At 43.3% G+C, this 27721-nt stretch overlaps 3 protein-coding genes and 1 non-coding gene across 5 annotated transcripts; 2 read left to right on the top strand and 2 right to left on the bottom strand.

The window, feature by feature from the left end:
* Window positions 1–398: 398 nt before the first annotated feature.
* Window positions 399–3756, bottom strand: LOC117745402 (fucolectin-7-like). Its single transcript, XM_034553699.1, has 6 exons — window positions 3646–3756; window positions 3298–3365; window positions 2067–2352; window positions 1370–1524; window positions 978–1257; window positions 399–756 (listed from the first exon to the last, which is right to left on the bottom strand). Exons 2-6 carry the CDS (start codon window positions 3362–3364, stop codon window positions 609–611), a joined length of 936 nt encoding a protein of 311 aa, XP_034409590.1. The 5' UTR covers window position 3365; window positions 3646–3756; the 3' UTR covers window positions 399–608.
* A 3904-nt stretch (window positions 3757–7660) lies between these two features.
* Window positions 7661–9319, bottom strand: si:ch211-215k15.4. Its single transcript, XM_034553701.1, has 5 exons — window positions 9256–9319; window positions 8828–9113; window positions 8556–8710; window positions 7977–8259; window positions 7661–7811 (listed from the first exon to the last, which is right to left on the bottom strand). Exons 1-5 carry the CDS (start codon window positions 9317–9319, stop codon window positions 7661–7663), a joined length of 939 nt encoding a protein of 312 aa, XP_034409592.1.
* A 1183-nt stretch (window positions 9320–10502) lies between these two features.
* Window positions 10503–10574, top strand: trnap-agg. The gene has a single exon. It is a non-coding gene; the product is annotated as a tRNA-Pro (tRNA).
* Window positions 10575–12109: 1535 nt separating this feature from the next.
* smarcc1a (SWI/SNF related, matrix associated, actin dependent regulator of chromatin, subfamily c, member 1a) lies at window positions 12110–27627 on the top strand. Of its 2 annotated transcripts, none has more exons than XM_034553153.1 (28): window positions 12110–12353; window positions 14054–14173; window positions 14288–14373; window positions 14584–14665; window positions 14978–15070; window positions 15202–15271; window positions 15609–15678; window positions 16098–16173; window positions 16612–16737; window positions 17610–17728; window positions 18251–18381; window positions 18937–18996; window positions 19072–19109; window positions 19582–19703; window positions 19821–19892; window positions 19990–20103; window positions 20197–20350; window positions 20567–20677; window positions 20891–20950; window positions 21303–21561; window positions 21953–22114; window positions 23056–23111; window positions 23438–23591; window positions 23749–23927; window positions 24050–24184; window positions 24442–24760; window positions 24851–24976; window positions 25687–27627. In XM_034553153.1, exons 1-28 carry the CDS (start codon window positions 12168–12170, stop codon window positions 25776–25778), a joined length of 3372 nt encoding a protein of 1123 aa, XP_034409044.1. In that variant the 5' UTR covers window positions 12110–12167; the 3' UTR covers window positions 25779–27627. The 2 variants fall into 2 exon arrangements, with proteins under 2 accessions (XP_034409044.1, XP_034409045.1); XM_034553154.1 differs by having other exon boundaries at window positions 12113–12353; window positions 17634–17728.
* Window positions 27628–27721: the final 94 nt, after the last annotated feature.

Here is a 27721-nt window from a genome sequence, read left to right as displayed (position 1 = left end):
GGCGCTGGACATTGTTGGGTTGTCTTGGCTGACACGCCTCTTCAATGTCGCATGGGGGTCGGGAACAGTGCCAATAGACTGGCAGACCGGGGTGGTGGTTCCCATTTTCTTAAAGGGGGACCGGAGAGTGTGCTCGAACTATCGTGGTATCACACTACTTAGCCTCCCGGGGAAAGCTTATGCCAGGGGGCTGCTTCGCTGTTCCCTTTCGGAGTCATATCTTGCTGCAGATTAAAGTCTACAGCCCAAAGTTCATAAAACTCAAATAGTATTTGCGTATTGCCTCCACCAAGGATGATACATTTCCGGTCTAGTATATGCTAAATGTAGCAAACAGTTGTGGTCGACGACATTTTAAATGCAAGAACCGATAAGGATGAAATGAAAAAGACAATAGGCTCCGTTTAAGATTTAATTGCATTTCAGTATATCCTGCAGCAGGTAGTGACAGCACACCAAAGGTTTGGTATTAAAAAAGACAACTCACAGCTTTACAAATGAAAACATATGCAACAAGTAGTGAGATTAAGAAAACAAATCACAATGGAATCACTGTTACAAAATAAGTGCTTTTTGATTATTGGCTTGTATTATGAAGCACTTCCTCCTTAATCCAGGGGAGAGCCGTACACCTCCACCTCACACAGACTCAGAAACTCTTCTCTTGGGATGACCACGTTGACGTAACGACCGTCCATCCCATTGCACTGGAACTCAGCGACTCCACCTGATGGGATACTGGTGATCACAGCACACCTGGCAGAAGAAACAGAAATGGCGTTTGTCTCTGTCGCTTGAACAAAGAGCAGTAATAAAACATACGACAAACAGTAAAACCAGATCAATTAGAGGATGTCAAATATGATATCGTCCAGAAGATATCAAAACAAGTCGGTGTGTTGAAATATAAAATACAAATGTATCTCAAGATGTCAATGAAGAAACCGTGGGTTTTAAATGACCGGGCTCTAAACTACCTGGTGTTGTTGTTGCCGTAGTTTGCGATGGAATCTCCGATGCGGATCTCGGCTCCATCGAGTCGGTCGGAGTCTTCCTCTCGGTTTGCTATCTTTACGGAAAACACTTTGTGGGTTGTGCGCAGATCCAGTCGCCACCAGGGGTTGATGTTGTTGTTGGTGTGGCTGCAGGAGCCGTCCTCCCACCTGCTGTTAGGATTCCCATCGATGGCGTTAGAAGCCGTGCCGAATTCATACAGTGACGACTGGGAGGCTTTTCCTCCGAGTGCCAGGTTCTCTCCTGCAAAACAAATGACAGCAAAAACTGGTTTTATATTATTTATTTACTCGCACCACAGTTTATAGATGCGATGCCACTGCATATTCATTCATGCAATAGCTCAATAGCTCACCAGTCGGGGCACGGTACCCGTAGACTTCCACTTCGCAGAGGCTGAGGGATTTTCCTGAACCCGGTATAAGAACAGTCACGTAACGTCCCTCCACACGTTCAGTGAAAGTCAGAGTAAACTGTCTGACTGAATTAGTTTCAGGAATTGTACCAACACTAAGAGAGAGAGATATCACATGTTAAACCTTTTTTTTCTCACAAGGGCAGGAAGTGAAGGGAACAGAGGACACGAGAGACATTGAACTTCAAAATAAAACAGGAAACCCAAATCCAAGACCCTGACACCATATGAGAGCAGTGCAGCGCGGCGGCCATGAACTAGCTAGTGGGGGCACACTCACATGCACCAACGTGCACTAAAAGCACGCACAACAATGAACGGAGATTACAACACACACACATAGACAGAAGAAGGGTGACTTCATTCTCTGCTCGGGTAAACATTACTCCACCACATCTTTAGTAAATAATTTGCTGCTATATTAATGATCTGAATATCACCTTTAGGCTTCAAGCCTCTGCTTTGTCCCCATGACATTTGAGAGCTTTGGTAACAATGCATACAAGTACAAATCTGGCCTCGAAGCATTCTTCAAATGTTCCGACCAAAAGTGAAAGCGAGCATGATTCACAGACGTACTTACAAGAAATAAGACAAAAATATATATTTTTTTTAATTGCAGAATGTATTTTCTTACATTGGGTTTGCGGCACCGTTGTCGTCTAAAGAGTTTCCGATGTGAATCTCCGCCCCGTTGAGCCTTTCGGAGCAGCAGTCTTCTCTGTTGATGACGATGACGGAGGTGACGATGTAGGACTCCAGCAGGTCCACTCTCCACCAGGGGTTCTTCTCGTTATCAGTGTGGGTGCAGGATCCAGAATGGAAATGAGAATTACGGTTTCCATCAATAGCACTGGAGGCGGCGCCAAAGGCGTGCTCATAGCGGTCTGACTGGGTCGCCTTTCCACGCAAGGCCACGTTTTCTGTGAATGAGACGGTTGATATAACGGAAGATCGTCTGCGAATTGTGAAACTTAAATCTGTGTCTAACAACTCAACAAGGGTTCTGATATAACTAGTCAATACACTGCAAATAAAGAAAAAGCATGGAGTTAATATATCTTAGTGTGGTATAGACCAGTGATTCTTAACCATGGGGCCGCATAGGTTATCAATTCATTTTTGCATGGCAGAACCAGAAGTTGCTTTGTTTTCTGTTTGAAACCATAGTGGATTTGATTTAGTTATTGAATACAAATCAAACCAAGAGAGAGCTCAATTAGTTAAACCAATACGGTGTTACTATTTGAATGGGCCCCTTTGTACTTGAAAAGTTGGCCCCCGAGGGTTAAGAACCCCTGGTATAGACTGTGTTTCAACATTATATTAACTTGGTGTAAACTTAAGCCTTGAGCTCCCTGTTATAGTCAACCATCGTACAATTGTGTATTTGTTTGTGTTTGCGTGCGTTGCCAAAATGTTCTTTCTTGCGATAAATTGATGTGGGATTGGTCGAAATATGTTGTGTCATATGTTTGTGTCTCTTTGCTTCCTTAAGTTGCAATCTGATGAGCCTCAATACAAAAATCCAGCAGGAAGTTGCTGCAGAAAGTTTTTCAAAAAGAGGACGTTGGTCTGCCGATGCGGTCCAACTACAACACAACGCTCGGAGAGTTCGGATTAGCTAAACATTCAATACATGTTTAATGTGAGGAGGGACATTAATTTGTATGCAGAGCCCAAGTAGATACAACAAATAATAAATACAAGCCTCTGTCTGGCCATACAGCCCAACAAAAATCTTGTTTCCTTTGACTTCAATTGCATGAATATTCTAGTATACTTTTCTGGCTAATAAAACAGACCTACGAGCACCTCCTGGTGATGATTGACAATAACGACATCACACATACTCAGATCATACTCACCATACGTGGAAGCTGAGCGCGTCTCCAGGAGGAGCAGCAGGAGAACAAAAACGCTGGGTTTCATCATTCTGGTTGAGAGAATGAAACATCTTATTATACATTATTACTGGTGTACTATGTGTCCTATTGGAATTCTAAAGGAGTGATAACAATGTTGAATCTGTTAGAGAGCAACAATAAAATAAGTGAACCAGAGGTACAAAGTAGGAAAGAGTGCATAAACAGAGTACAAGTATTCATAATTATAGTTAAAACTATTCCAACTATTATGTGCTGCAGATCGACATGCGAAGGATCCTCAGAAATTGATGCAGGAACATGATGTAACAAAGAAATGAAAAGTGTTACCTGGAGACCCCAACCGTCAAGATGATTCAATGAAAAATAATAACGCTTCCAAACACCTCAAACAACTCCTGTGCTCTTTATATGCGTCTCAGTGGGACCGTATCTAACCAATCAGATCAATCGGATCATATTCATCTGCAACACTTATCCAATCACATCGTATGTATTGCCTCGGCCCTGAACTCGTGATTCAATCTCAGAAGTACATTTCAAGAAGTGTGCCAAAGATCACACACACACACGTCGATTCATTACGTGTGTGTATTAATAAACGACCATATTAATACATAATAAGTACTGTACTTACATTTTTTTGAGGCCATTTCATACTATTTTATACTTCTACTGCTCTACAGCTCAGAGGGAAATATTGCACTTTTTACTCATATAAAAACTAAAGTTACTTAGCAGCTTATTATTTCATGCTCCTCTGCCATTGTGTGTACTTTTGATGCTTTAATTACTTGTATGAGTACTTATTCCATCATTGCTCACTGGACGACCTTCACAAGACAATGGCTCGATTAAAATGGACCATTACAGCAGGAGGTCTGGTCGAGCATGGGCAAATAATCAGCACTTCATAAACTGATGAAGTAGAATATGGAATAAGCAACAACTTCAGAGAAGAAAAGCAAATCTGTCCGTCTGACTCGAGACTTAAATGTATGATACTTTAATGTTTGTGTGATTTTTGAGAGATTTTTTTGCAATAACATGTGAGGAAAAATAGCTGCTGTCAGCTGTTTTCTATGTGCTTTTGACCTGCTTTTGATCCCTCAATGCTGAAAATGCTTAGTTGCAGATTTTTACATTTCTTTTGCGTAATATGCCCGTTCCCTAAAACGTATAAAATGTTCTGCCAGCATCACTTCATTGTTTCTCTGTTTCAACATCTCAAAATGCTCTGCTACTTCTGTTTCTGCCTCTGACACCAACACATTATCCAACTCTCTCCAGTTTAGTTAAACTACACAATATGATACTGAGTGGGCCTCTTTAAAAATACAGGAAGAAAATGTGTATTATTAAAGGAACAGTGCAAAGCAGAAATGTAATTGTCTGTAGTTTTCTTGAATATATAACTAATACAGGAGTAATGTGATCTAATTTCTTATTTGGTGTTAGTACACGAGCTGCAGCATTCTGGATCAACTGGATTATCAGCAGCCTGATAATAAGGAAGAATTGCAGTAATCCAGTCTTGAAGTAAAAATGCATAATTTGCGAAATGTTATGGAGGTGAAAAAAGGCAGTCCTTGAAATGTGTTTTACCTGTGAGTTAAAGGACACGTCCTGATCAGGGATAACTTGATTTCTAGTAAAATACCTTCTGAGTTTAATATTCGTGTTAATTATAAACACGAATATTCTGTAATTTTACTGTTTTATCTCCGTTTATCTGACAAGGAAGTACAACGAGATTTATTATGGAATTTACAGTAAACAGCATGTGCACGTGACTCATTTTTGATTTTTGCAATCCACATCCGACTAATGTTGTGATGTAATCTAAAAATGTAGTTTAAGACCTCCATTCTTTCAGTGGATAATGTGCTTTTCTCAATAAACTTCAGTGTGTGTGTTAATGCAAATGAAGGAACCTGTCAATCAGTGCCACATTGTGGATTTTGATTTTTGGACAACAATGGGGGCAAAGAGGGAGAAAACACATCACGCTTTGATTACAAAGACAATATTTAATAGCAGGATCCTTGATTTTGCTCTTTTAATTGGATCTCTGGACAATTTTGAGCGCCGCAACCCAAGTGCCAGATAGTTCGTTTACATTTGGAGAGAAGGCAGACCGAACTATGGACCTGGACCCAAATGCGCGACTCGAGAGGCAAAGTTTCAAAATCAAAGTTTATTGAACTGGAAAAACAAACAGAAAACAAACATGAACAAAGTAGCAAAACAACAAGACCTGGCAAATGGCCAATGGCATGGATAACGCTGGTTCTCTGGCACAAAGGACAAGACAAACTGGCAAAGGACAAAGGGAGACGCAGACAATATATACACAGGGTAAGGGCACAGGTGGAAACAATACCCCCCCCCCCCCCACACCCCCCCTTCTCCAGGGATGTCCCCTGACGGACCAGGAACCTGGCTGCGGGAACTCCCTCAGCACGTCGTTGATCAGGGCCGGAAACACCGCTGGAACGTTGGTCAGGCCGAATGCCATCACGAGGTACTCGTAATGACCGGAAGGAGTGTTGAAGCCAGTCTTCCACTTGTCGCCCTCTATTATGATAAGCATTTCTCAGTTCTATCTTGGCCTGTTGCAGTTGTTCAAAGGCTGATGACATGAGGGGCAGAGGGTACAGATCCTTAATGGTAATGTCATTTGATGGTCCATAGTCGATACAGGGTCTCAGGGAACCATCCTTTTTCCCCACAAAAAAGAACCCTGCTCCTGCTTGGGACGCTGAGGGGCGTATGAGTCCTATTTTTAAGGAAGCCTCAATGAACTCGGTCATAGCGACCTTCTCAGGGCCGGAAATAGAATAAAGTTTCCCCTTTGGAATCAGTGCTCCCGGGATAAGGTCAATGGGGCAGTCAATAGGGTTGGTGGGGTGGCAGAGAAGCCTTGCTTTTGCTAAAAACTTCCTTTAAGATCATGGTAGCAACTGGGAATGGAGGTCAAGTCTGACAAGTCGACCTTTAAGTCTGTGTGGGGGGAGTTAAGGTCAGCAACATCTCCAATGTCCACTACTTTGCTAGGGTCTACACCTGACCCAACCCCAGCCCCTTCCCAACTCATAACCCTCCCTGTACATCAGTCAATGGACATAATGAGGGCCCCAAACTGTACAATTGTACCGAGTTCCATGCTTTAATGAAAAAGGCGAAAATGGATTTCACATATCACCTGGACTATGAGGAAAATGCGACATTTCATATTCTTTTAAATCCTTTAACCTCTCGGTGCTGGAATAGTATTTACTGTAATGTGGGTTTTTATCATTTTTTTATTTAAAACACACTTTAATATCGATAAAAGCTCTGGATTGAGCCATATCTACACACGAGGACAAAGTGTGGTAAATCCGATCTACATAAAAAGATAATACAGGTTTTCATTAAGAGGGTGTAAATATTAAATCAGCTAAATCCCTCCCTGATGCAGAATGCAAACAATAGTGAAGATTCTGGGCACTAGCGTCATGTTTAGATACAATTATCTGTCTATACTTGTGAATTGTATTTTATTAGTTTTGATTGATAGACTATCCTTTGTTTAAGGAAAATATGCTGCGTGTTCTTCCTGATTACGGTCAATTCCCCCAAAAATATGGCTGTGTTTCCTTTTCAGATAAACACAGAGATAAAACAGTAAAATAAGAGAGATTAATGTCGATACCCTTCCCGGTGGATCATATATGGCACAACTTCCTGGTCTGATTAGACAACGCGTGTACTTTTACATTCTTAGGAAAAGCCACACAGTCGTCACTGCTGCAAATAACACCAACAAGGGGACCGTGCATCCTACTGGGACCAGTACTCACGCAAAGGCCGACTTTAACCCCTGCTGCATGGTGACTGGAGTGTTTTCTGTCAACATAAACAACGTTATAGATTCTTTGCCGCAACGACTTAATGGAGCCGAGATAAATATAAATATAATAAATATCCTTGGAGATTCGCTTGAAAACAATTGCTTTATTTTAATGTGTATTTCAGTCTCAATTAAAGAAAATGTGGAAGAGCATCATGTTAATTCAGCCAACACATTAGCAATTACAGATATATATATATATATATATATATATCTGTATAAATGTTATATATATTTATATATGTATATATATACATATATATTTATGTATATATATACATGTATATTTATATATATATTTATTTATATATGTATATACATATATTTATTTATTTATATATGTATATATATATACATGTATATTTATATATACATATGTATTTATATATATTTATTTATGGACGTCATGATGTAAAATGTCTCTGTGATACATGATGAGGCTCCTCGGGCCTAATCCAGCCTGGAGCCGTACACCTCCACCTCACACAGGGTCAGGTACTCGCTCCTTCCAGGAATGACGACGTTGACGTAGCGACCGTCCATCCCGTTACACTGGAAGTCTTCCGTGAAACCTCCGGGGATGCTCGAGATCACGGCACACCTGTAGCGGGTAGAAGAAATGAACTTGAACTCACCGGGCGATCATTTTAATACTCTATATTATAAGTAGTTTGAGAAGTTTCACCTAAAACAAACCCAACGACAAATAATCCATTAAATCCCAAACGCGTTGTTTCTATTTCAGTTTCAGGACTGTAAACTATACCTGGGGTTGTTGTTGCCATTGTTTTCAAGCGAATCTCCAATCAGGATCTCGGCTCCGTTGAGTCGTTGCGGCACAGAATCTATAGTGTTGGTTATGTTGACAGAAAACACTCTGTGGGTTGTGCCCAGGTCCAGTCGCCACCAGGGGTTTAAGTCGGCCTTCGTGTGAGTACAAGAAGCCTGGTTCCAGTAGGACGCACGGTTCCCATCTATGGCGTTGATCGCATTGCCGGAAGAATGAAGTGACGACTGTGTCGCTTTCCCTTGGTGGGCCAGGTTTTCTCCTGCATAGAGGACAACATATGTGTAAACATCAGCACACTGATAGATGGTTTTTAACGTAGGCGTTTAAAAGTTGCCCCCAAACTGGACATTTCTTGAAAACAATTTGCACATCGATGCGATTTTCTAGCTTTCCGGACCGAAACTGCAGTTAAAGGTCGGAGAAGTCGTGGAAAGTTGGTTTACGTAAAAGGAAGCGTATGAATTTTTGCCCGTTAGCTTAATAACGCGGCGTGACATCGTGCCGTATAGAAAACAAGACGTCTCGTGAGGCTTCGGCCTCGCGTTCGCTCCTCACCGGTCGGGGCGCGGTACCCGTAGACCTCGACTTCACAGAGCGTCAGGACTCTGTTTAAACCGGGTAGCACCACGGTCACATGACGTCCCTCCACACGTCTGGTAAAAGTGAGTTTTAAAGACCTGCCCGCTGGGATGTGAGGAATCACACCGACCCTAAAGGAGAGAGAGAGGAAGCAGTGTGTGCATTAGTTGTATAATGAAAGGTGCACATCAATATCAAGTAAGGAATAATGAAATGTGTGTATCAGAGACGTCGTTACGTTCACTCACACTGGGTTTGCAGCACCGTTGTCCTGTAAAGAGTTGCCGATGTGAACCTCCGCCCCATCGAGCCTGTCGTCGCAGCAGTCTCCTCTGTTGGTGACGATGACGGAGGTGACGGTGTAGGTCTGCAGCAGGTCCACTCTCCACCAGGGGTTGCTCTGTTCCACCGTGTGGGTGCAGGATCCAGCCAAGTAGTTTGATTCGCGATTTCCATCGATGGCGTTGTACGCAGCTCCCAGCGCGTCCACGCGGCGGTCCGACTGGGTCGCTTTTCCACGCAGGGCCACGTTCTCTGCGACGGGGGAGACAGTTGAAATACACAATTTTCAAGGTTAAAAATCTCATCTTTTCAGACTCTTCCTACGTCTCTTTTTTTTATTTATCGTGGGAGACTATTAAGATATCACAACAAAGCGTAGCCAGATCCTACTCACGATAGGTGTAAGCCGAACACGTCCCCAGAAGGAGCAGCAGAGCCAGGACCGAACTGTGGTCCATTGTTCTAAACTGGAGGAATAAACATAGTCATTATTAATACTAAATGAAATTCATCCAAGACCTAAAATGCAGACTGTGCATTTAAAAGCTTTACTTTACTACAACCGCATACCTTGACTTGTCGAATGGACTCAGGAGAAGACGAGGAGCCGTTGTTTATGTTGGTGAATAAGACTTGATGTGGCCCACACAGGCATATTTATGTGCACCTCTTATCACGGCACATGCTGTTGCATGTGCCGTGATAAGAGGTGCACATGTTCATTGATGAATACATTTATGATTTATTTTGTCCTTGTGTGTAGATAAAGCTGATGTGATTCCTATGTGTCTGACTCATTCTCAAGATCAAATCACATCAACGGCTCTTCTCATTGAAACATAAAACAAAACATAAGAAACGAAATAAAAAGATAATACAGGTTTTCATTAAGAGGGTGTAAATATTAAATCAGCTAAATCCCTCCCTGATGCAGAATGCAAACAATAGTGAAGATTCTGGGCACTAGCGTCATGTTTAGATACAATTATCTGTCTATACTTGTGAATTATATTTTATTAGTTTTGATTGATAGACTATCCTTTGTTTAAGGAAAATATGCTGCGTGTTCTTCCTGATTACGGTCAATTCCCCAAAAAATATGGCTGTGTTTCCTTTTCAGATAAACACAGAGATAAAACAGTAAAATAAGAGAGATTAATGTCGATACCCTTCCCGGTGGATCATATATGGAACAACTTCCTGGTCTGATTAGACAACGTGTGTACTTTTACATTCTTAGGAAAAGCCACACAGTCGTCACTGTGTATATATATATATACATATATATATGTATATATATATTTATATTTATTTATATATGTATATATATACATTTATATATTTATTTATATATGTATATATACATTTATATTTATATTTATTTATATATATATATATATTTATGTATATATGTGTGTGTTTGCAGTATGTGATGATAGAATAAAAAGGTGATTTAATAGACCTCTTCTTTATAGACATGGGGTGTGCTGCAGTACCAGAAATCGCCTCTAGATGGCGATTAAACACTAAGAAAAGAAACTCGTAGCGGAGCCTCAAGATGTTGTAAAGAAGGACAATGTTCATGCAACGTGGCATTTCCAGTAAAATCTCAAAATCACGTGAATACGTCGATATATGTATGGCTCGTTGGTCTAGGGGTATGATTCTCGCTTAGGGTGCGAGAGGTCCCGGGTTCAAATCCCGGACGAGCCCTTACATTTTCATGGAAAAGTACAGAATATGTAATTAAAATGATGGAAAAAAACAAAATAGTGACATAAACTGTTGTGTCAGTGCAGAGGAGAATGTTAATACGTTACTAGGGATATAAAAAACTTCACGCAACAGGCTTCGCTTTGTCTTTCTCACAACTCTCAAATGAAGATGTTGTAGTGATATGGTCATATTATATCAAGCTTTTATTGAGCAACATTTAATCTGCATTATACCTCAGCAAAGGCCAAGTATTGTGCCATCCAGTTTAATGTCAAATAGTCTGTTTCAATATACTAATAATACTAGTTTTATTCAGCCGATACAGTATATCTTTCAGTGTCAATACTAATTACTAATTTCCCATTAATATGTAAGAATTATAAAGATTAGAATCAGGTAAATGTACAGGTATAAAACAGATGGTATAAAAAGGTATAGGATTGTACTTTTAGATAGGAACAGTATTCAAAACACCTGGATTAATGGATGGAAGAAATATAAAAATAAAAATAAAAGTTAAATATATATATATATATATATATATATATATATATATATATATATATATATAAAATCTAAGAATACAATGTGATAGTTTGTGGGGAGTAGTCCTGTATTTGCACACCCTGCTGTTGCTAAAGTAAATTAATTTGATTACATCATCACTTTTTCAAGTTAAATAACGCTGTAGTTTTAAATCTCAATAATAACATAGAAGTGTAATATCCATGATTTTAATTGAGCCAATATATACCTATAAAGCACCTAAAACAATAATAATACGCAACTGTTACACATGTACTCTCAACAGTATTCCCTTGTAGAAAATAAACAAGCACATAAACCAAATTAATACATTTATTTATTCAAATATAAAAATGTTAAAAAGTTAATTAAAAATCATCATAAAAGAAAAGGTTGAGGAAGCTGAACAGCTTTGCTTGTTATCTCTGCAGCAGGAGGACCTTGTGCACATGCGCCACATGCGGCACCAGGACATCCAATGTGGGCAATCACCTATTCATTTACAACATTACATAGTACACAACAAATCAACTACACACAACATTAATGATATCAACACAGATCAGGCAAAACCAAACCCTGGATACCAAATATTTAACAAACATCTGCATCCTCATAGCAATAACATATTAAAAATGCACAATATATACAAACAAATTAATTGAATACGATTCAATTAACTAACAAAGCAAACAAAACAATAGTGCAAAGATAATTAATTAATTTGGCCACAGGTGATTTATTATATAGTCTTATTTAAATGGGCAGGAATGATCTCCTGTATCTGTCCTTATTCATGTATTTATCTGGTTGTATATTTATTTTAATATATTTATATTATATTTATTTCTGTATAGTTATATTTTTACATTCCTCTTCTTTCTTTTTTTATGGACACACGTGTAAGTTGCCTACATCTCCCATCAGCCCTCCAGAACGAAGACTCGCGAGATTTAAAAATACCAACACGTCTGCGCCTGCGCAACATCATTCGAAAACTTGCACGGTGAGCGACGCCGTGGAGGAGCGAGAGAAAGACGAAGCAGCGGACAAAAAAAACACACAATGGCGACGGCGGCGACAACGGCAGGCGGAACGGGCTCAGGCGGACCGGCCACCGGCCCGGTCGGCGGCGGGACCGCAGTGGGCCGAAAGAAAGACGGCGGCCCGTCTACCAAATTCTGGGAGAGTTCAGAGACCGTGTCCCAGTTCGAGACGGTGCGGCAGTGGATCGGAAAGCACTACAAGAAGGTGATCGTCTATGGCGGCGGCCCGCTGGCACAATGGGGGCGCTGCTATCCTAGCTAGCTGCCGCGGCCGCTCGAAAAAAACCCAAAGACGTCATAGGATCGTTTACTTTTATTCGTTCGTTAAAAGCGATGCCCAGTTAGCTCGCGGTAGTGTCAATAAAACACATTAAAACAATTCTTAACTTGACGTTTCGTGGAGCTGTGTGTCAGTTAGCTAGCTCCGCTCCGTTAGCTAGCTAACTGACCAACTGCCGCTCCGGGTGTCGTTAATAATAATAATAATGATAATACTATTTTTTTTTTGCCGAGAAAACGTTAACAAACAGGAGGCAGATGCTGAAGGTGTTCATCTTGACTTCGCAACGTCTCTCCATTAATAACACATCAGCTAAACTAGCTTATGAGCACCGGAGAAGGAGAAGAAAAGGCCTAAAGCTAATCACGGGACGCCGTGCAATCAATCAGATTTGAAGCAAACATACACTAGTTTGAGCACTTTAAAAAAAATTTTTTTGTATTTATTCCTTCTCTCATACACTGTGCTCCGAGTCGTCATCGATCACACCAACAACTGTTGTGTTGTGTTCAGGTGCTGAAGCGCGAGCGCGGGGTGAGTTTTGTCAACACGGGCAGCATTCCTGGCCGGTTCGGGCTCCTGTCGCCCACTTAAGTTACCCAAACAAAGAATGGGTCCTCCTGGCTCCCTTCAAACCCCACTGACACACTTCAGCTGGTTACGTTGAAGAAAAAGAAGCAACAAACAACAAAAAAAGTGAATTAAATTGCGGAGGAATCTGGATGAGGAATTGAGGAAATGCAGTGTTGGAGGCTTGGAGCTACGTTTTATTCGCAGAGGAAGTAAACATGTAAAACGTGCTCCTGCAGAAACGTAAACCCGGTTTGTTTATATGATGTACCTGTATCTAAAGGTGTAAAGTGATGCTGTTGTTGTTATAAATACACCAGGGCTAATGTGAGCTTCTTCTCCTGTATAGTTTAGTTTGTCCTATGTTCTCACAGCGAGAGCTTTTATGCAGCGTGGTAGCTCTTTGCCGAGAGAGCAGTGCAAATGTCTCTGTGGCCCCGATGAGAAGGTCATGCATGTGTGAGATTTGGTAGATAGCAGGACCGGGTGACAGCTAAAATATCTACTTTGCAAGCTCTTGGTGTGCTCGACCCCCGACGGTTGACTTCCTCTGTGGAGGTCAGTGGGCTTTCCAAATTAAGTGCCGCTGTTTTGGCTGTAATCGTTGGCAACATTTAAAATGAAAAATACAAAATCGAACATTTGGACACAGTTTTTTTTTTTTGTGTAAAGTTTTCAATAATATGTCCTCATAATATGCATAAAACTCTTCAAAGTACACACTCGATCTATTTTTGTCTAATTCTGTTTTTTTTGCTTCATCTAAATCAGGCTAAATCTTTCATTTCTCCACCATGAGAAAATATTCACGATTCTTTTGATATTAGAAATTTACCGCGATCAACTTATTATAGGTGTTTATTAACATTTTTTAATTCCAATCGGTGATAACATCTTATATTGTTCCTTTCCTATTCGAGGGTGACACATCTCCCCTTAGTTATTGACATTAGAGTGGTGCACTGTGTTGTTTGTGACCAATCATGTGGCTCTTGATGAGTGTGTGTATGTTTCACTGGGATGTGTTTTAATAAATGTTTTTATACTGGTTCCAGTCTGTCCAGAATGACTCCCCATCCAGTAAATCCTTGGCGGGTCTGGTGGTCCAGCTGCTGCAGTTCCAGGAAGACGCATTTGGTCGCAGGGTCAACAACCCTGCTCTTACCAAGCTACCTGTAAGCAGAATATATCAAACACACATTGAACTTGTCTAGCGTTTGTATAATTCCTAGCTAACGTACTCTGTGTGTAGACACGTCACAGCCTCATTGTGACTCTTCCATCCTCAGGCCAAGTGTTTCCTGGATTTCAAGGCAGCTGGTGCCCTCTGTCACATCTTGGGGTCGGTCTACAAGTTCAAGAGCGAGCAGGGCTGGTGAGTTGACTTGTGGCGACTGTAACTTTAACCCTCATGTCACCCTGACGGGTAACGCAGTTAGTGGGCTTTGTCATGACGAAGAAGATCCCGCTTTCACACAGTCACTGTTGTTTTTACAAAAGTCTGCGTTGTAGCCGTTGTTGATACCGTAGTTTTGCATCCACATCTCATTGCGCGTCTTGCTCTTCTTTGTCAACCCCCCTCCAGGCGTAGATTTGACCTGCAGAACCCTTCCCGGATGGACAGGAACGTGGAAATGTTCCTAAATGTAGAGAAGAACTTGGTCCAGGTACGACACTTGCTGCTGCTTTGATGAACGGCTCATTGGCCCAAATTAAGATGTCTGTAGATGTTCTTTATATATTTTATATATTATGTGAATCAATCTGATGGCTCTTTGTGGACCAATAAACCCTCAAACTAGTTATTCATAGTTTTGGTTAACTTACATCAAGCTGCTTTTTTAAAGTTTCTTTTTGTCTGACAGTCATCATTTTTTAACTAGTAATAACTTCTATGCAGTTTTAACCAAGCCAAGCTGAATATAGACATCGATAGATGAGGAATGATTATCTTTTACATGCGTTTTCTGTGCTTTTAGAACAACTGCTTGACTCGACCAACCGTCTTCCTGTCGCCGGACATCGAGCAGAAACAAGCCAGTAAGCTCAAAGACATCATCAAAAGGCACCAGGTGAGCCTGAACCTCCTACCTCAAGCTGGACCATTAAATGATTGTGGAGAAGAGTTATTTCTTATGGCAAAACTCGGTTATGTCTGTCTCTTTGGTTGTTGTTCATTATTTTCTCCCCTCTGTCCTCTCAGGGCTCCATTACGGATGACAAGTCGAAGGCCACCCACCACATTTACCCCACTCCATCCCAACAAGAAGAAGGTAGGGTCTCACAGATTAGGTCAATAAAATCAACCCGAGTCAATACCGAACACCATAATATTTGGGAATACCTTTCTCTCACTTTCAGTATATTTAAAACTTAAAACCAGTTTTTAATTTATTATAAAAAATATAGAAAAGTAGTTTTTAAAAAATAATAATAACACAATAATAATAAAAAAATACACTAAGATTATCACATCAAATTGTAAGCCAAAGGTCGACTGGTAATCTCGTTACCAATCGTTTGGTAACAGGAGATATGTTTACGTCATACTCAGTAATTTGTATAGTTGGTCAATGTGTACATGTCAGCATTGGTTTGTGTGTGTTGCAGAAGAGTGGCTTCGTCCCGTCCTGAGGAAAGACAAGCAGGTGCTGGTTCACTGGGGCCTCTCCCCAGACAGGTGAGCAGAGGAGGATCGAGAGGCTCACCGACGCACTTAATACTCATTTATTTATCTTTGAAGAGACACCTCTGATAAGAAAAAGAAAAGCAAGATAAGATGTTCAGTTTTTAAAGAAAAGAGACTTCTGAAGGGATTAAATTGATTTCCTCATGTAATTATAGGAAACAGTGCTGTGCTTTTATATCATCCAGATTTTTTGCATTACTGAAAGTAATACATTTTATTTTTCAAGCTCTTAAAATATATTTTGGTGACAGATAATTTATGATTTTAGAGAGCGACATATTTTAATAAACTGAAATTATGATTCTTTTTATATCCAATAACCAAATCTCTCTCGGGCCCGTGTTGTCGTCTTGGCGACAGCACATAGCTTCATCAATGTTACTCTCATCCCTGTTGTTCTCCTCCATCAGCTATGATACCTGGGTATCCGTCAGCGAGGTGGACGGAGACGTGGAGGACCCACCCGGCACCGACAGACCATGGAAGGTGAGCAATGAGGAGCACGAGAGAAGGAACTTCTAGCAAGTGGAGTATCTTTAAATCGAAACAGTCTTGATTTTTTTTTTAACTAATCGCAGCTAGCTCGTGATTACCTCCAAAGAGAAGCATTTAGGGAGCGCCGGTTTTGTTAAATAAGTAGTCGTTGTGTCCTGCAGCACTTAAATGGTGCTACTTTGTGACGTTTTGTTCAAAGTTTAATCATTTCTAATGTTTTTTTTTTTTTTACCAATTTCTTACTTTTGGGCCTATTTTCAAATACATGAATAATAATGTTCTGGTTTTAACAGTGAGTTCATTCAATTGGGGTGAAACGATGACGTAAAACCAGGGCAGTCGTGTGAAGTGCGGGTTAGACTCTAGTTGGATGAACAGAATAATAAACGACCGGCACTCACGTCGAACATCGCTCTCCTTCACACTCAGGTCCACGCCAAGTGGGTTTTAGACACGGATGCCTTCAACGAGTGGATGAATGAAGAAGACTACGAGGTGGACGACAACAAGAAGCCAGTCAGCTTCCGCCAGAAGATCTTCCCCAAGGAGGAGGAGGTAGGTGTTTGTGTGTGTGTTCTTGAGTCTGAATGTTTTCTAACCCTCGGATCATCAGTCCGACTTAAAACAGCTATTTGTTGTCTAATTAAATATCAGCAGCACCTTTTCCTGATTGTGCCCCACATGATAATAACCAACTAACTGACTGACACTGAATGTTCAGATTGGGCAGTTCATGATGAATATAAAACCAAAATATTTGTCATGAATTCTGTAGTGTGTGTGTGTGAAGTCGTTAGTTTGCACGTGGCCGTGTGATGTGGGTTGTGCGTCTGGCCTCTTGTCTGTTTTTGTTGCCCATCCTTTCCAAACCTTTCCTCGCTCTTTGTCTCCTTCTATTGTATGTCAGGGTTTCTGTCTGTTTGAGGGGGCAAAAGAACCAGGAATTTAAAAAAAACAACTAAATCCACACGATTTAATGCCACAGGAAGGAGAGTTTTAGTTAAAATACACATGTTTGTCGTGGTCTGTTCATGGTAGTAACATTAATACGCTCTGTGCTCCCAACTCATTTGAGGCTCGCACAATCAGAAGCCTGTTTGATTTGTTTTGTTTATTAGTTACTGGATTGTTACATTAGTTTTTCATCTACCAATACAAAAGGTCTGTTTTTATTTGTCTGCTAAAGATCATTTACAGCAGATATTATTCAGTGAAGGTTTTGGTGACATTTGAGAGAGAGAGAGGACAGCGCACAGGAACCCTGGTCGTCTCCTCCACCTCCACCCCACCCCCCTCCCCCTCCCTGCCGTCATTCTCCCACCGCTTCCCCTCCTTGTGTGTGCAACCGTTCCATCCTCTCATTCTGCGGCTCTTTCTCTCATCCTCCATCCCTCGCTCCCTGCGCTGCACGGGGTTTGTCTGATCAGTCTTCCCGTACACCCGATCGCAAGGAGCGCAAGGCCAACTCTGCCAGCAAGAAGAGGAGGCGCTCGCCCTCGCCGCCCAGCACTCCGGCCGAGTCCCGCAAGAAGGGAGGAAAGAAGGGGTAAGGAGGCCGACTTGTGATGTTCTCCTTTTTACAAGCAAATCATTCAAGTTGGAGAATCAAAGAAAGTTTAAATAAGGGACTTTGTTGTTTCCCCAAAACAGCTGGTCAAACAGGAGTAAATAGCGCATTTGTTGAGGCCTATTTTATGTGGCGGATTAATACTAATTTGGAGTTAGTGATTATTTACGCCATGTGGGATTGACTCCCAAATGAACGACAGTTGCCATATTCATAATAATAGAAGAACATGTTACCCGGTGCAACAGTGTGGCTCATTGATGTGTTTTTTTTTAAATTATTGGGGGTGATGGCAAGAATCAAAATGTAGCACATCACCAGACGTAACCGTACACATGCCACCACGGATGTCTGTGCACTGGACACTGAGAATAAATGATGCCCCTGAAGACGCTGGCTCTGACTCCGAGTCATGTGTGGAGACGACCTTGTGGTCTGCACGGCTACAGAAGGACACGCCTCGTTCCGTGACATTTAACTTGTGACCCTCTGTGGTGTCAGGAACCAGGGGCCTCACTGGAAGCGCCGGGGCCACAGGGGCGAGGAGGAGGACACGGAGGAGGACATGACCAAGGACATGGACGACTCCTCGGCCGGCGCCAGCATGGAGGAGGGCAGCGTGTCCAAGAACGGTATGTGGCGAGGGAAATTATAATGATTATTATTATTATTATTGATCATCTTTTTAATCCACTGTTTGTTCTAGAATTTAATTTAAGAAATTCAATGAAAGGTTCCCACAGACCAAAACGAAAAAGATTTTTAGTAAACGATGATAATAAAGCAGAGAAATTCTCTGATAACTTGCAGACATTTGGTTATTTCTTGTGCATCTGATTTAAAATCAGATCGGTATTTATTTATTTTTAACTCTAGACTCGGTTTGAGAAGCATTTAATTCAGGCTCTTCATTTATAAATGCACTTTAAATGCATGTTCTTAGTGATGAAGTCTGCCTTTCTTTTTACTACATGACTGTAAAGGTCTGAGACTTGTTGTTTTTACTTTGTTAATGTCTCCTATTGTGATTATTTGCATTAAAAACACACAGTTCATATGATTAGCAAATACAATATTGTCTTTTTATTTAAATACTTTTAATTCAGTATCATAAGCTGCCGCTTGGAAGTTAAATCCGACCCGCCCTACATCTCTCTATATCATTTTCTCTTTTCTTTTGTCCACAGCCAATTCAAAGAAAGACAGTGAGAATACTCCAGTGAAAGGAGGGAATGTGGCCGATATGGGTGCGTATGAATAACTGAATAAATCGATTTTGTATGTGATGCATCTCAACTAAAGTCAGTTTAAACTTTTTCCAGATGACCTGGAGGACGACTCCGTGCTGTCTGGTGGAAAGGTAAGATGGTCCATGACTCCCTGACTTCGCCTGGTTTTCTCACATAAAGTGCCGTGTAAATCTCTCTAGGAATGTTTTTAATTGTATGAACCTTTTTTAATAATGGAATGAAAACCATACACTTATTAATATGTAACGGAAAAATTCAGGTTTTCATTAGTTGGTAGGAAGTAAAGTTTGGGCACCAAAAATAGAATTAAGAGAGTATAAAATGATGGCGTCTGGCTGATGAAAACCCTGCAAAGTCCAAACTTTACCACTCTCACTGAATCGTGTGTGTGTACGGTGTGTGTGATGTGCACACAACTACCTTTTTTTGGTTTTATCGTCTCCAAAACACTTTTCTCTCTCCGCCCCAAAATCCAACTTTACTGAGGAGGACCTTTCCTGAAGTTCTAGACCTGTATAATTAATAATTACCCTGTAATTGTTCATGTTGCCGACCGGTCCGACTCCTCGTCTCTTCCTGCAGGACGATGAGGAGCAGGGCAAAGCTGAAGTCAACCGGCTGATGGACTCCAGCGAGGACAACGTGACGGAGCAGACTCACCACATCATCATCCCCAGCTACGGCGCCTGGTTCGACTACAACTGGTACGAGTTTGCTCTCTTTTTTTTTTTTTTTTCTGTGCGTCGAGGAGCCGCGGTGGAGTCGTCGTTTTATTAAATCGTAGATCATAAAACCAATTATTTGATTTCCTATCCCGATAGCATCCATGAGATCGAGAGAAGAGCCCTGCCCGAGTTCTTCAACGGGAAGAACAAGTCCAAAACTCCAGAGATGTGAGCTTACACACACACACACACACACACATTGGTACATTTATACATTTATATGAGCGATACGTTTCCCGTCGTGCTCATCTCTGTCCTTCTACAGATACCTGGCCTACCGCAACTTCATGATCGACACCTATCGGCTCAACCCTCAGGAGTACCTCACCTCCACCTCCTGCCGCAGGAACTTGACCGGAGATGTCTGCGCCATCATGAGGTGAGCCTTGAACACTGCTACACACCTTCTTCTTTTTTTTTTACATTTCTTTAATAGAGAAGGAAAAACAAAAGCATGTCGTTTTGCCTCCAGGGTTCACGCCTTCTTGGAGCAGTGGGGTTTGGTGAACTACCAGGTCGACTCCGAGAGTCGCCCGTTACCCATGGGCCCCCCGCCCACACCCCACTTCACCGTGCTGGCTGACACCCCGTCCGGCCTCATGCCCCTGAACCACAGACCCCCACCGGTAGGGCCCGTTTTAAAATGGAGAGAGTGATGAATAGATGACGGGAGTTTGTTGGGAATTGGATAAAAAGAGAAATAATAAGGAACACGGATGAAAATCACGGCTTCCCCCGTAATGCAGCATGTGGTTTTCTCTCTGGATTCCATCGTTTTCTCCCGTTTGTGTGAGCAGCTTCGTCTGCAAAGCGTCCCAAAACGTTGTGTTTCATTCCTCTAGATTCCCCCCCAGCAGCCAATGCCCAACTTCGCAGACAAAGGCAAAGACAAGTCCATCGACCTGCAGAACTTCGGCCTTCGCACCGACCTCTACAACAAGAAGAACTTCAAGGTCGGCACACGACTCGCTTAACGACCTCTTGAGCCCCACAGATCATTTCAAAGGGGCAATAGCCTAAAAAAAAGTCATCTCTAAATCTTCTGTTTTTACTTATATTGGAGGATATAGACACAAATGAATGAAAACCTCTTTGCCGTTCTACTTAAAATACTGCAAATAAATGTTCCTGATGTCCTTCTTAATGTGGTGATTTGGTCTCTTCAGGGTAAACTGGTCAACTCCACCCGGGATTGGACCGAGCAGGAAACCCTCCTGCTGCTGGAGGTGAGTCTCACAGGACGCCCGAGTGGAAGGAAGCCTGTTAAATATGGATGACCAACCGGCGGTCATAAACACTGATGGAAACATAAAAACAGTTTATGCGCTCGTTGTCCATCTTTAACCTCCCATCACCTGACAGCCTCCATCTCTCTTCCCTATTCCTCCTTTTAACTCGTACTTCCTTTGCGTAAAGAAATCTCAATTTGACTCTCTCTTCTCTCCTCTTTACATTTTGATAACCTCTCTTCCGTCATCTTCTGCTTTACGGCTCATGATCCTGCGTACCTCCTATAAACATTGCACTCTGACGAGACTTTACGGCTGAATGTAAACCCGCTCCCTTCGACTCTTCCAGGCCCTCGAGATGTTCAAAGACGACTGGAACAAAGTGTCCGAGCACATCGGTTCGCGCACCCAGGACGAGTGCATCTTGCACTTCCTGCGCCTTCCCATTGAGGATCCGTACATGGAGAGCACCGAGGCCTCCCTGGGCCCTCTGGCCTACCAGCCCATCCCCTTCAGCCAGTCCGGAAACCCCGTCATGAGCACAGTCGCCTTCCTGGCCTCCGTGGTCGACCCCAGGGTGGCGTCTGCCGCCGCTCGGGCAGCTTTAGGTGAGTGCCGACGGAAGGAGGAATAAATATTATTATTAATATTATCAATTCCCCTTTTACATTAGTGGCGACGTATAAGGAAAAACCCATGAACGTTTGTAAATGCATCTGTAAGTTCAGACTTTTAACTCTTTTCCAACTCCTCAAGTTGAAGTCAAATAATAGTGATCATAACTTTGACAAGCAAAACTATTTTTTAAATCTCTTTATGGATGCAGCATTTTGCCACCCAGGTTAACACACACATTAGATTAAGAAGAATTAAATCAGAAAACTAAACGATATCTTCTGCGGTACACTTGGAATTGGTTATAAAAACATTAATAGACAAAGTAACTCCTTTCAATAGTTTTGAATCACCCGTTAATAACCGTCCTCTCTCCGCCTGCAGAGGAGTTCTCCCGTGTGCGCGAGGAGGTGCCGGCCGAGCTGGTGGAGGCTCACGTGAAGAAGGTGCAGGAAGCGGCCCGCAGCACAGGGAAGGTGGACCCCGCCTTCGGCCTGGAGAGCAGCGGCATCGCCGGCACCGCCCCCGAAGAACCCGAAAAGACTGGTGAGTTGGAACGTGAGGCGGCGCGCCGCGTAAAAAAAAGGCGCCTGGCGGTCGAATCGGTAACATTTCCACACCTCCGGTTGCCACTGGAGGGCAGCAGATGGTAGCGTTGTCACGGCAATCTGTTTGGGAGGGGGGGGGGGATATATGAGCGAGTGTGTGTGTGTGTGTGTGTGTGTGTGTGAGAACATAATTGCTTTTCCTCCATCTTTGAATGAAAATTATGGTCTTTCTTTGCCAGAATATAAGACGGATGACATTTGAAGACACATGTCAGCTTTTACGTGTGTGTGTGTGTGTGTGTGTGTGTGTGTGTGTGTGTGCAGTGATACCCAGTGGATTAAAACAACGGTGGCAGATGGGGAGGGGGAGGAGAAAACTGGGTCATCTCACTCTAACGTGTGCGTTCTCGTTATTTTGCTCAGTGTTTTCTCGACATGTTTTTTTCCTCTCTTTCACTTCTTCCTCCCCCACACACACACACACACACACACACACACAATCATTTGTCATACCTTAATTAATGCCCTCCTCACTGAGCCACAGTTACAATCGATGAGCTTAAATGTGTTCACTGCCCTTAGCCTGAAGCGGTCGACCAACCAACACACACACACACACACACACACACACACAATCAATATTCAAGCCCTAAACACACGCTCAAGTGCACCCGTGACACGGTTTAACACTCAGCCGCACACACGTGTTCATCCGGTCACGTGTGTGTGTGTGCGAACGCGATCTCGCCTTCCCTTTTTTTTCTCGCCTGCGTTCTCGTTAGTGTGTTTGTTTTTTTTGCCAGCGTAAGCAATTCTTCGGGGAGTTAAAACCATTTGCGGCGAAAGAATTTCGTCTGCAACGCAACAATCTGGAGCATCTCGATTGGTTTCATATAGTCTGACATGACGCTAATTTCTCCACCTCGCTGTCGCTTGCAGAAGCCCCCGAGGCGGAGAAGATGGACACGGACACGGACTCCCAGCAGGCCGACAAGGTAAAACCACCGTTTATATTTCATCGTGCGTCTTGTTTGTTAGTTAATGGATTAAGTATTTTTGTGTTGTTGTCAACGCGTCTTACATGAAGAAGAAACACCAACAATGCTACATTTTTAATAATGTTTCTTGGCCTATTGTCACTTTTCCACCATCTCTTGTATGTTTTATTTTTTCTTAGTTGAGGCTTTACAACCCAAACTGTCAGATTGTCTCGTTCCTCAGCACTAAGCATCACTAAATCCTAAAAAAAAGGTGCTTGAAACTTGGCCTTATTCCCCGCGACGTGGTCCCTTAACGTTGTGCATCCGTCCTCGTCCTCCAGGCGGAGTTGAAGGACGAGGCCGAGAAGCCCAGCGAGTCCGCGGAGAAGAGCGACAAGACGGACGCCGTCGACAAGGTGAAGAAGGAGGGGTCGGAGGCGTCGGAGCGCGAGGAGGAGAGCGAAGAGGGAGGCGACGCAAAGACGACTCCAGCAGGTAACGCTGAGATTTCTGAAGAACATGTTCCACACTTTCAGGTTTCGTTAGCGATTAGCTGCTAATCAAGGCTAGGGATTGGTACTGAAACAAAGACGTTGTAATTTACTTTATTAGTTGAGAGTGGTAGTTACATGTCTGTCTCTGTCCCCGTCAGACAAAGAGAAGGAAGAGTCCATGGAGACGTCGCCCTCCGAGCAGGAGAAGGAGAAGGAGGAGAAGGCGGCTATCGGCGAGGGAGACGAGAAAAGGAAGAAGCTGGAGCACGACATCGGAGAGGGGAACATCGCCACCGCGGCCGCCGCTGCATTGGCGTCGGCTGCCACCAAGGCCAAGGTGAGACCGCCGACTCGCCTGGTCGTGACATCCCTGCAGGATGAGCGAAAGGACCTTTTATCGGTTGTCACCGCGTTGGACACAAGATGTTTAATCTTTGTCTGCTTGCTTCCTCCTCTCAGCACTTGGCAGCGGTGGAGGAGAGGAAGATCAAGTCCCTGGTGGCCCTGCTGGTGGAGACCCAGATGAAGAAGCTGGAGATCAAGCTGAGGCACTTCGAGGAGCTGGAGACCATCATGGACCGGGAGAAAGAGGCGGTGAGTAGTGTTGAGATTACATGTGGACGTTGCATTAGTTCCAGCATTAACATTTCATCTCCACACACCCAGGAAAGGGCTCTCAGCTGTGGTTATTAATAATGAAGGTGATCTGTTGAAGGTGGAGGGTAAATGAAAGTTATGGTTCAGAAGTCGAGCCGCTCACGTAGTCCTGCTGAATTGAAACAAGCCGCCGGTAAGTTCTCCTGAACGTCTCCGTTGAACCTTGTTGCCGTTTCTGCGCCTCCTTCCTGCAGCTGGAGCTCCAGCGGCAGCAGCTCCTCACCGAGCGCCAGGCGTTCCACATGGAGCAGCTCAAATACGCCGAGATGAAGGCGCGGCAGCAGATGGAGCAGCAAGCAGCCGCCGCCGCCGCCGCGGCAGCAGCCGCCGCCGCCCAGGCTCAAGGGCAAGGGCAGCAGGCTCCCGGATCCGGGCCCCACTCCGGGCCGCCTCCGTCGGGCATGCACCCCGGAGGGCCCCACCACGGAGGGCCCCCACCCAGCGGTGCCATGCACCCCGGCTACCCGCCGATGGGTCACCACCCAATGGGCCCCCACCACCCCGGGCAGACAGGTGAGAGACGCGACCCCGGAGGAGGTCCTCAAACAACGACTTCGCCACATCGTCTGAATCGTCCCTCCCTTTTTCTGTTCCGCCCTCCAGGACCGATGGGACCCGGCCAGCCGATGCCGGGACGCATGATGACCGGCCCGCCTTCTGGCGGCCCCCCCCCTGGTGGCATGGCTCCCATGATGCCCCCCCGCCATCCCGGAGCTCCCAACGGCATGTGTGAGTGCAAATCTCCTTCTGCCGCACATTACGCTTGTGTTGTGTGTATAAACTTTGATGTTTGTGTCAGATTTTATAAGGTTTTTTTATTGGGGTTTAATTTAATTCATCGAAAACCAAATGCAGGGGGTGTTTTTTAGAAGCCAGTATTTACATCACAAACAATCTCCAAACTAAATATTACCGACAGCTGGTATTTACTTAGAATGTCGTGTGTCATTGCTGCTTATTAGCATCACACACACACACACACACACACACACACACCAAGGCTGTAGCTGGGGAGGTCTGCAGCCAAAACAAAGAGGAGCTCTCCATGAATCTTCTTTTGACGAGCTTCGTACTGCAGCAGAGGGATTTTTATATTATGGGATTACAGCGGATGGAGCTTTTCCTGCATTTCCGACATCTTTTTCTTTTAAGAATAATTTTAAAAAAAGAAGCGTTTTGTAAAAACCAACATTGAAGCTGAATCGGCTTGGAGGACAGTTTCCATAACATCTATTAGAGATAAAACTAGACCTTTTTAATCATCTAACGACCGACCTTATTGGTCTACTTGTAGCGACTCGTTAACTTAAAGGAGGATACCTGGGCCACTGTAGAAATTAGCATATCTGTTTCAGACTCCGCCTTCAAGGAGTCTCCTTTACCTCATGAAGCGCTTCTCTTTTTCTCAAAAAAAAACACAGCGTCTCTCCTCTTTCCAGACCCCGGTCCTCCTGCTGCTCAGGCTGAAGCGGTGCCTCCGCTTCCTCTGGGTCCTCCAGCGCCCGCGAGTGGACGAGTGGCTGACAACTAAGACACACACACACACGCACACACACACACACACACAACTAGCTCAATCTCTGAAGCTCTTTTTGTTTTTGATCCCTTTGCTACTGGCTCGTCATGTTTCCCCTCAACACTCAAAACTACAGTTAACTTCATCACACACACACTCTCAGGGTTCAGTGGCAAGGGTAACCCAGTTTCACACACACACACACACACACACACACACACATCCAGACTTCCTCTCAGGGCACAGCGGAAAGGGTCGTCTAGTAATGAACACTGTTTTCTGCTCCGTTGGCCGGAGAGAACGACTCGTGTACAGAAAACACAACAAGCCGTCTTTCTCACCTTCTCTTCTCTTTTCCTGTTTTTAAAATTACACTGTAAACCCCCCCCCCCCCCCACCCCCCCCCACACCTCCTCTTGTCTGGCGCCTCTTTCTGCAAGCCGAGCACTAGGGGGAGCTAGTGAGACCAGACCTGCGTGTGCGCTGAGCAACCTGAGCTGTAACACACACACACACACTAGGCGTAGCAGGTTATTCAGATAACACACACACACACACACACAGCTTGTCCTGGCTCGTGTCTTGTCGAGTATCTACCTCTCGCTCCTCTTTAAACTGTAGTTCTGTGTGTGTTCAGAGGGGGATGGGGGGGAGGGGGGGGGGGTTCATGGTGGTTCACTCACTCACTTGACGACCGTCGCCACACTTTGTGCGTCTTGTGTAATCTTCGGTCAAAAGAAGCACAAATTAGGGAAACGAGGCCGGCGATGTCGTCTTCTCCTCCGTTCCTTTGACCAAAACAAAGATGGCACGGTGGAGTTTTGCCAAATTAGACATAATTTTGTTTCCCTTGATTTAATATAAAAGGATATTAAATTTAAGTTGTCTTAATTTCCTAAAATAAGACCAAAACTCTCTGTGCCCCCCCCTCCTTCCCCCAATTGTTTTTTAAAGGCTCAGTGATTTCCTAAAACAGCTGGTTGCTGTAATTTTAAACAAAGCCTTGGTTTTGGGGAATATCTTCAACAATGGTTTTTGATATTTACTCAAACTGAACGCGTGTGTTTGTGGTAACGAAGGAACCCGGAGGAACCGGTTCATGGTCGCTTGATTTAAAAAAAAATAAAAAAAATCAATAATAAGACCGGCCGTATCTTTTTTTTAAACGTCAAAGCAAAAAGTCTCGCAGCACGATAACACACACACACACACACACACACTGAACTTCACACAGCCTTTACAGAGGAGGGATACGCTGTTTTTTGATTAGTCGAGAAAGTAATCAACCCCATTTTTTTTATTTAATTTTTTAATCAAATGAATTGTTTAGTCATGAGATTTAAAGCTGGAACCGGCAGTTATTTCATACAATAACAAAGAAACTAAAATAATACCCGTTCCTCAGCACTGGTTACTGTATCCCAGTCGTCATGGTTTCTAACTGGTTTCTAACTGGTTTCCTCAGACGTCGCCCTTCAGTTTTAATGTGAAGCGTCTCCTCCGTCAGTATCTCTCTATCTCTTCTAGAAGTCTTTCTCTTAGCTGTGTGCTACCTCTGCTTTCTTTTCACCACACACACACACACACACACACACACCTCCTTTCCCATTCAACACCATACTGCTTGTTATGTAATATCACCTAAATATGAGGACCCCCCCCCCCCCCCTTACATATATTATCTTTAATCGATACTTCTTTGTGTTAACGGTAATGTATTTTTTAAGGAGAAGTTTTGTGTAGATGGAAGTTATCTCTTGTTCTTTGGAAGTTTGTAGAATTATTTTGTTTTGTTTTGTTTTTTTTGTATGAGGTCTGTCGGTACTTTGGACCTAGACGCTGTCGAATAAACTGTTTTGTATGAGCTCGATGTCCCGCTTGCTTTCTTTCTTTCTTTCTTTCTTCACTTCTTTTAGACGACGTGATGCTTTTGTGAGCCGCCAGAAAACCCACAAGCT

Source organism: Cyclopterus lumpus, chromosome 16, assembly GCF_009769545.1.
Source record: "Cyclopterus lumpus isolate fCycLum1 chromosome 16, fCycLum1.pri, whole genome shotgun sequence".
Taxonomy (NCBI): Eukaryota; Metazoa; Chordata; class Actinopteri; order Perciformes; family Cyclopteridae; genus Cyclopterus; species Cyclopterus lumpus.
This window is presented reverse-complemented; position numbering and strand designations above follow the sequence as displayed.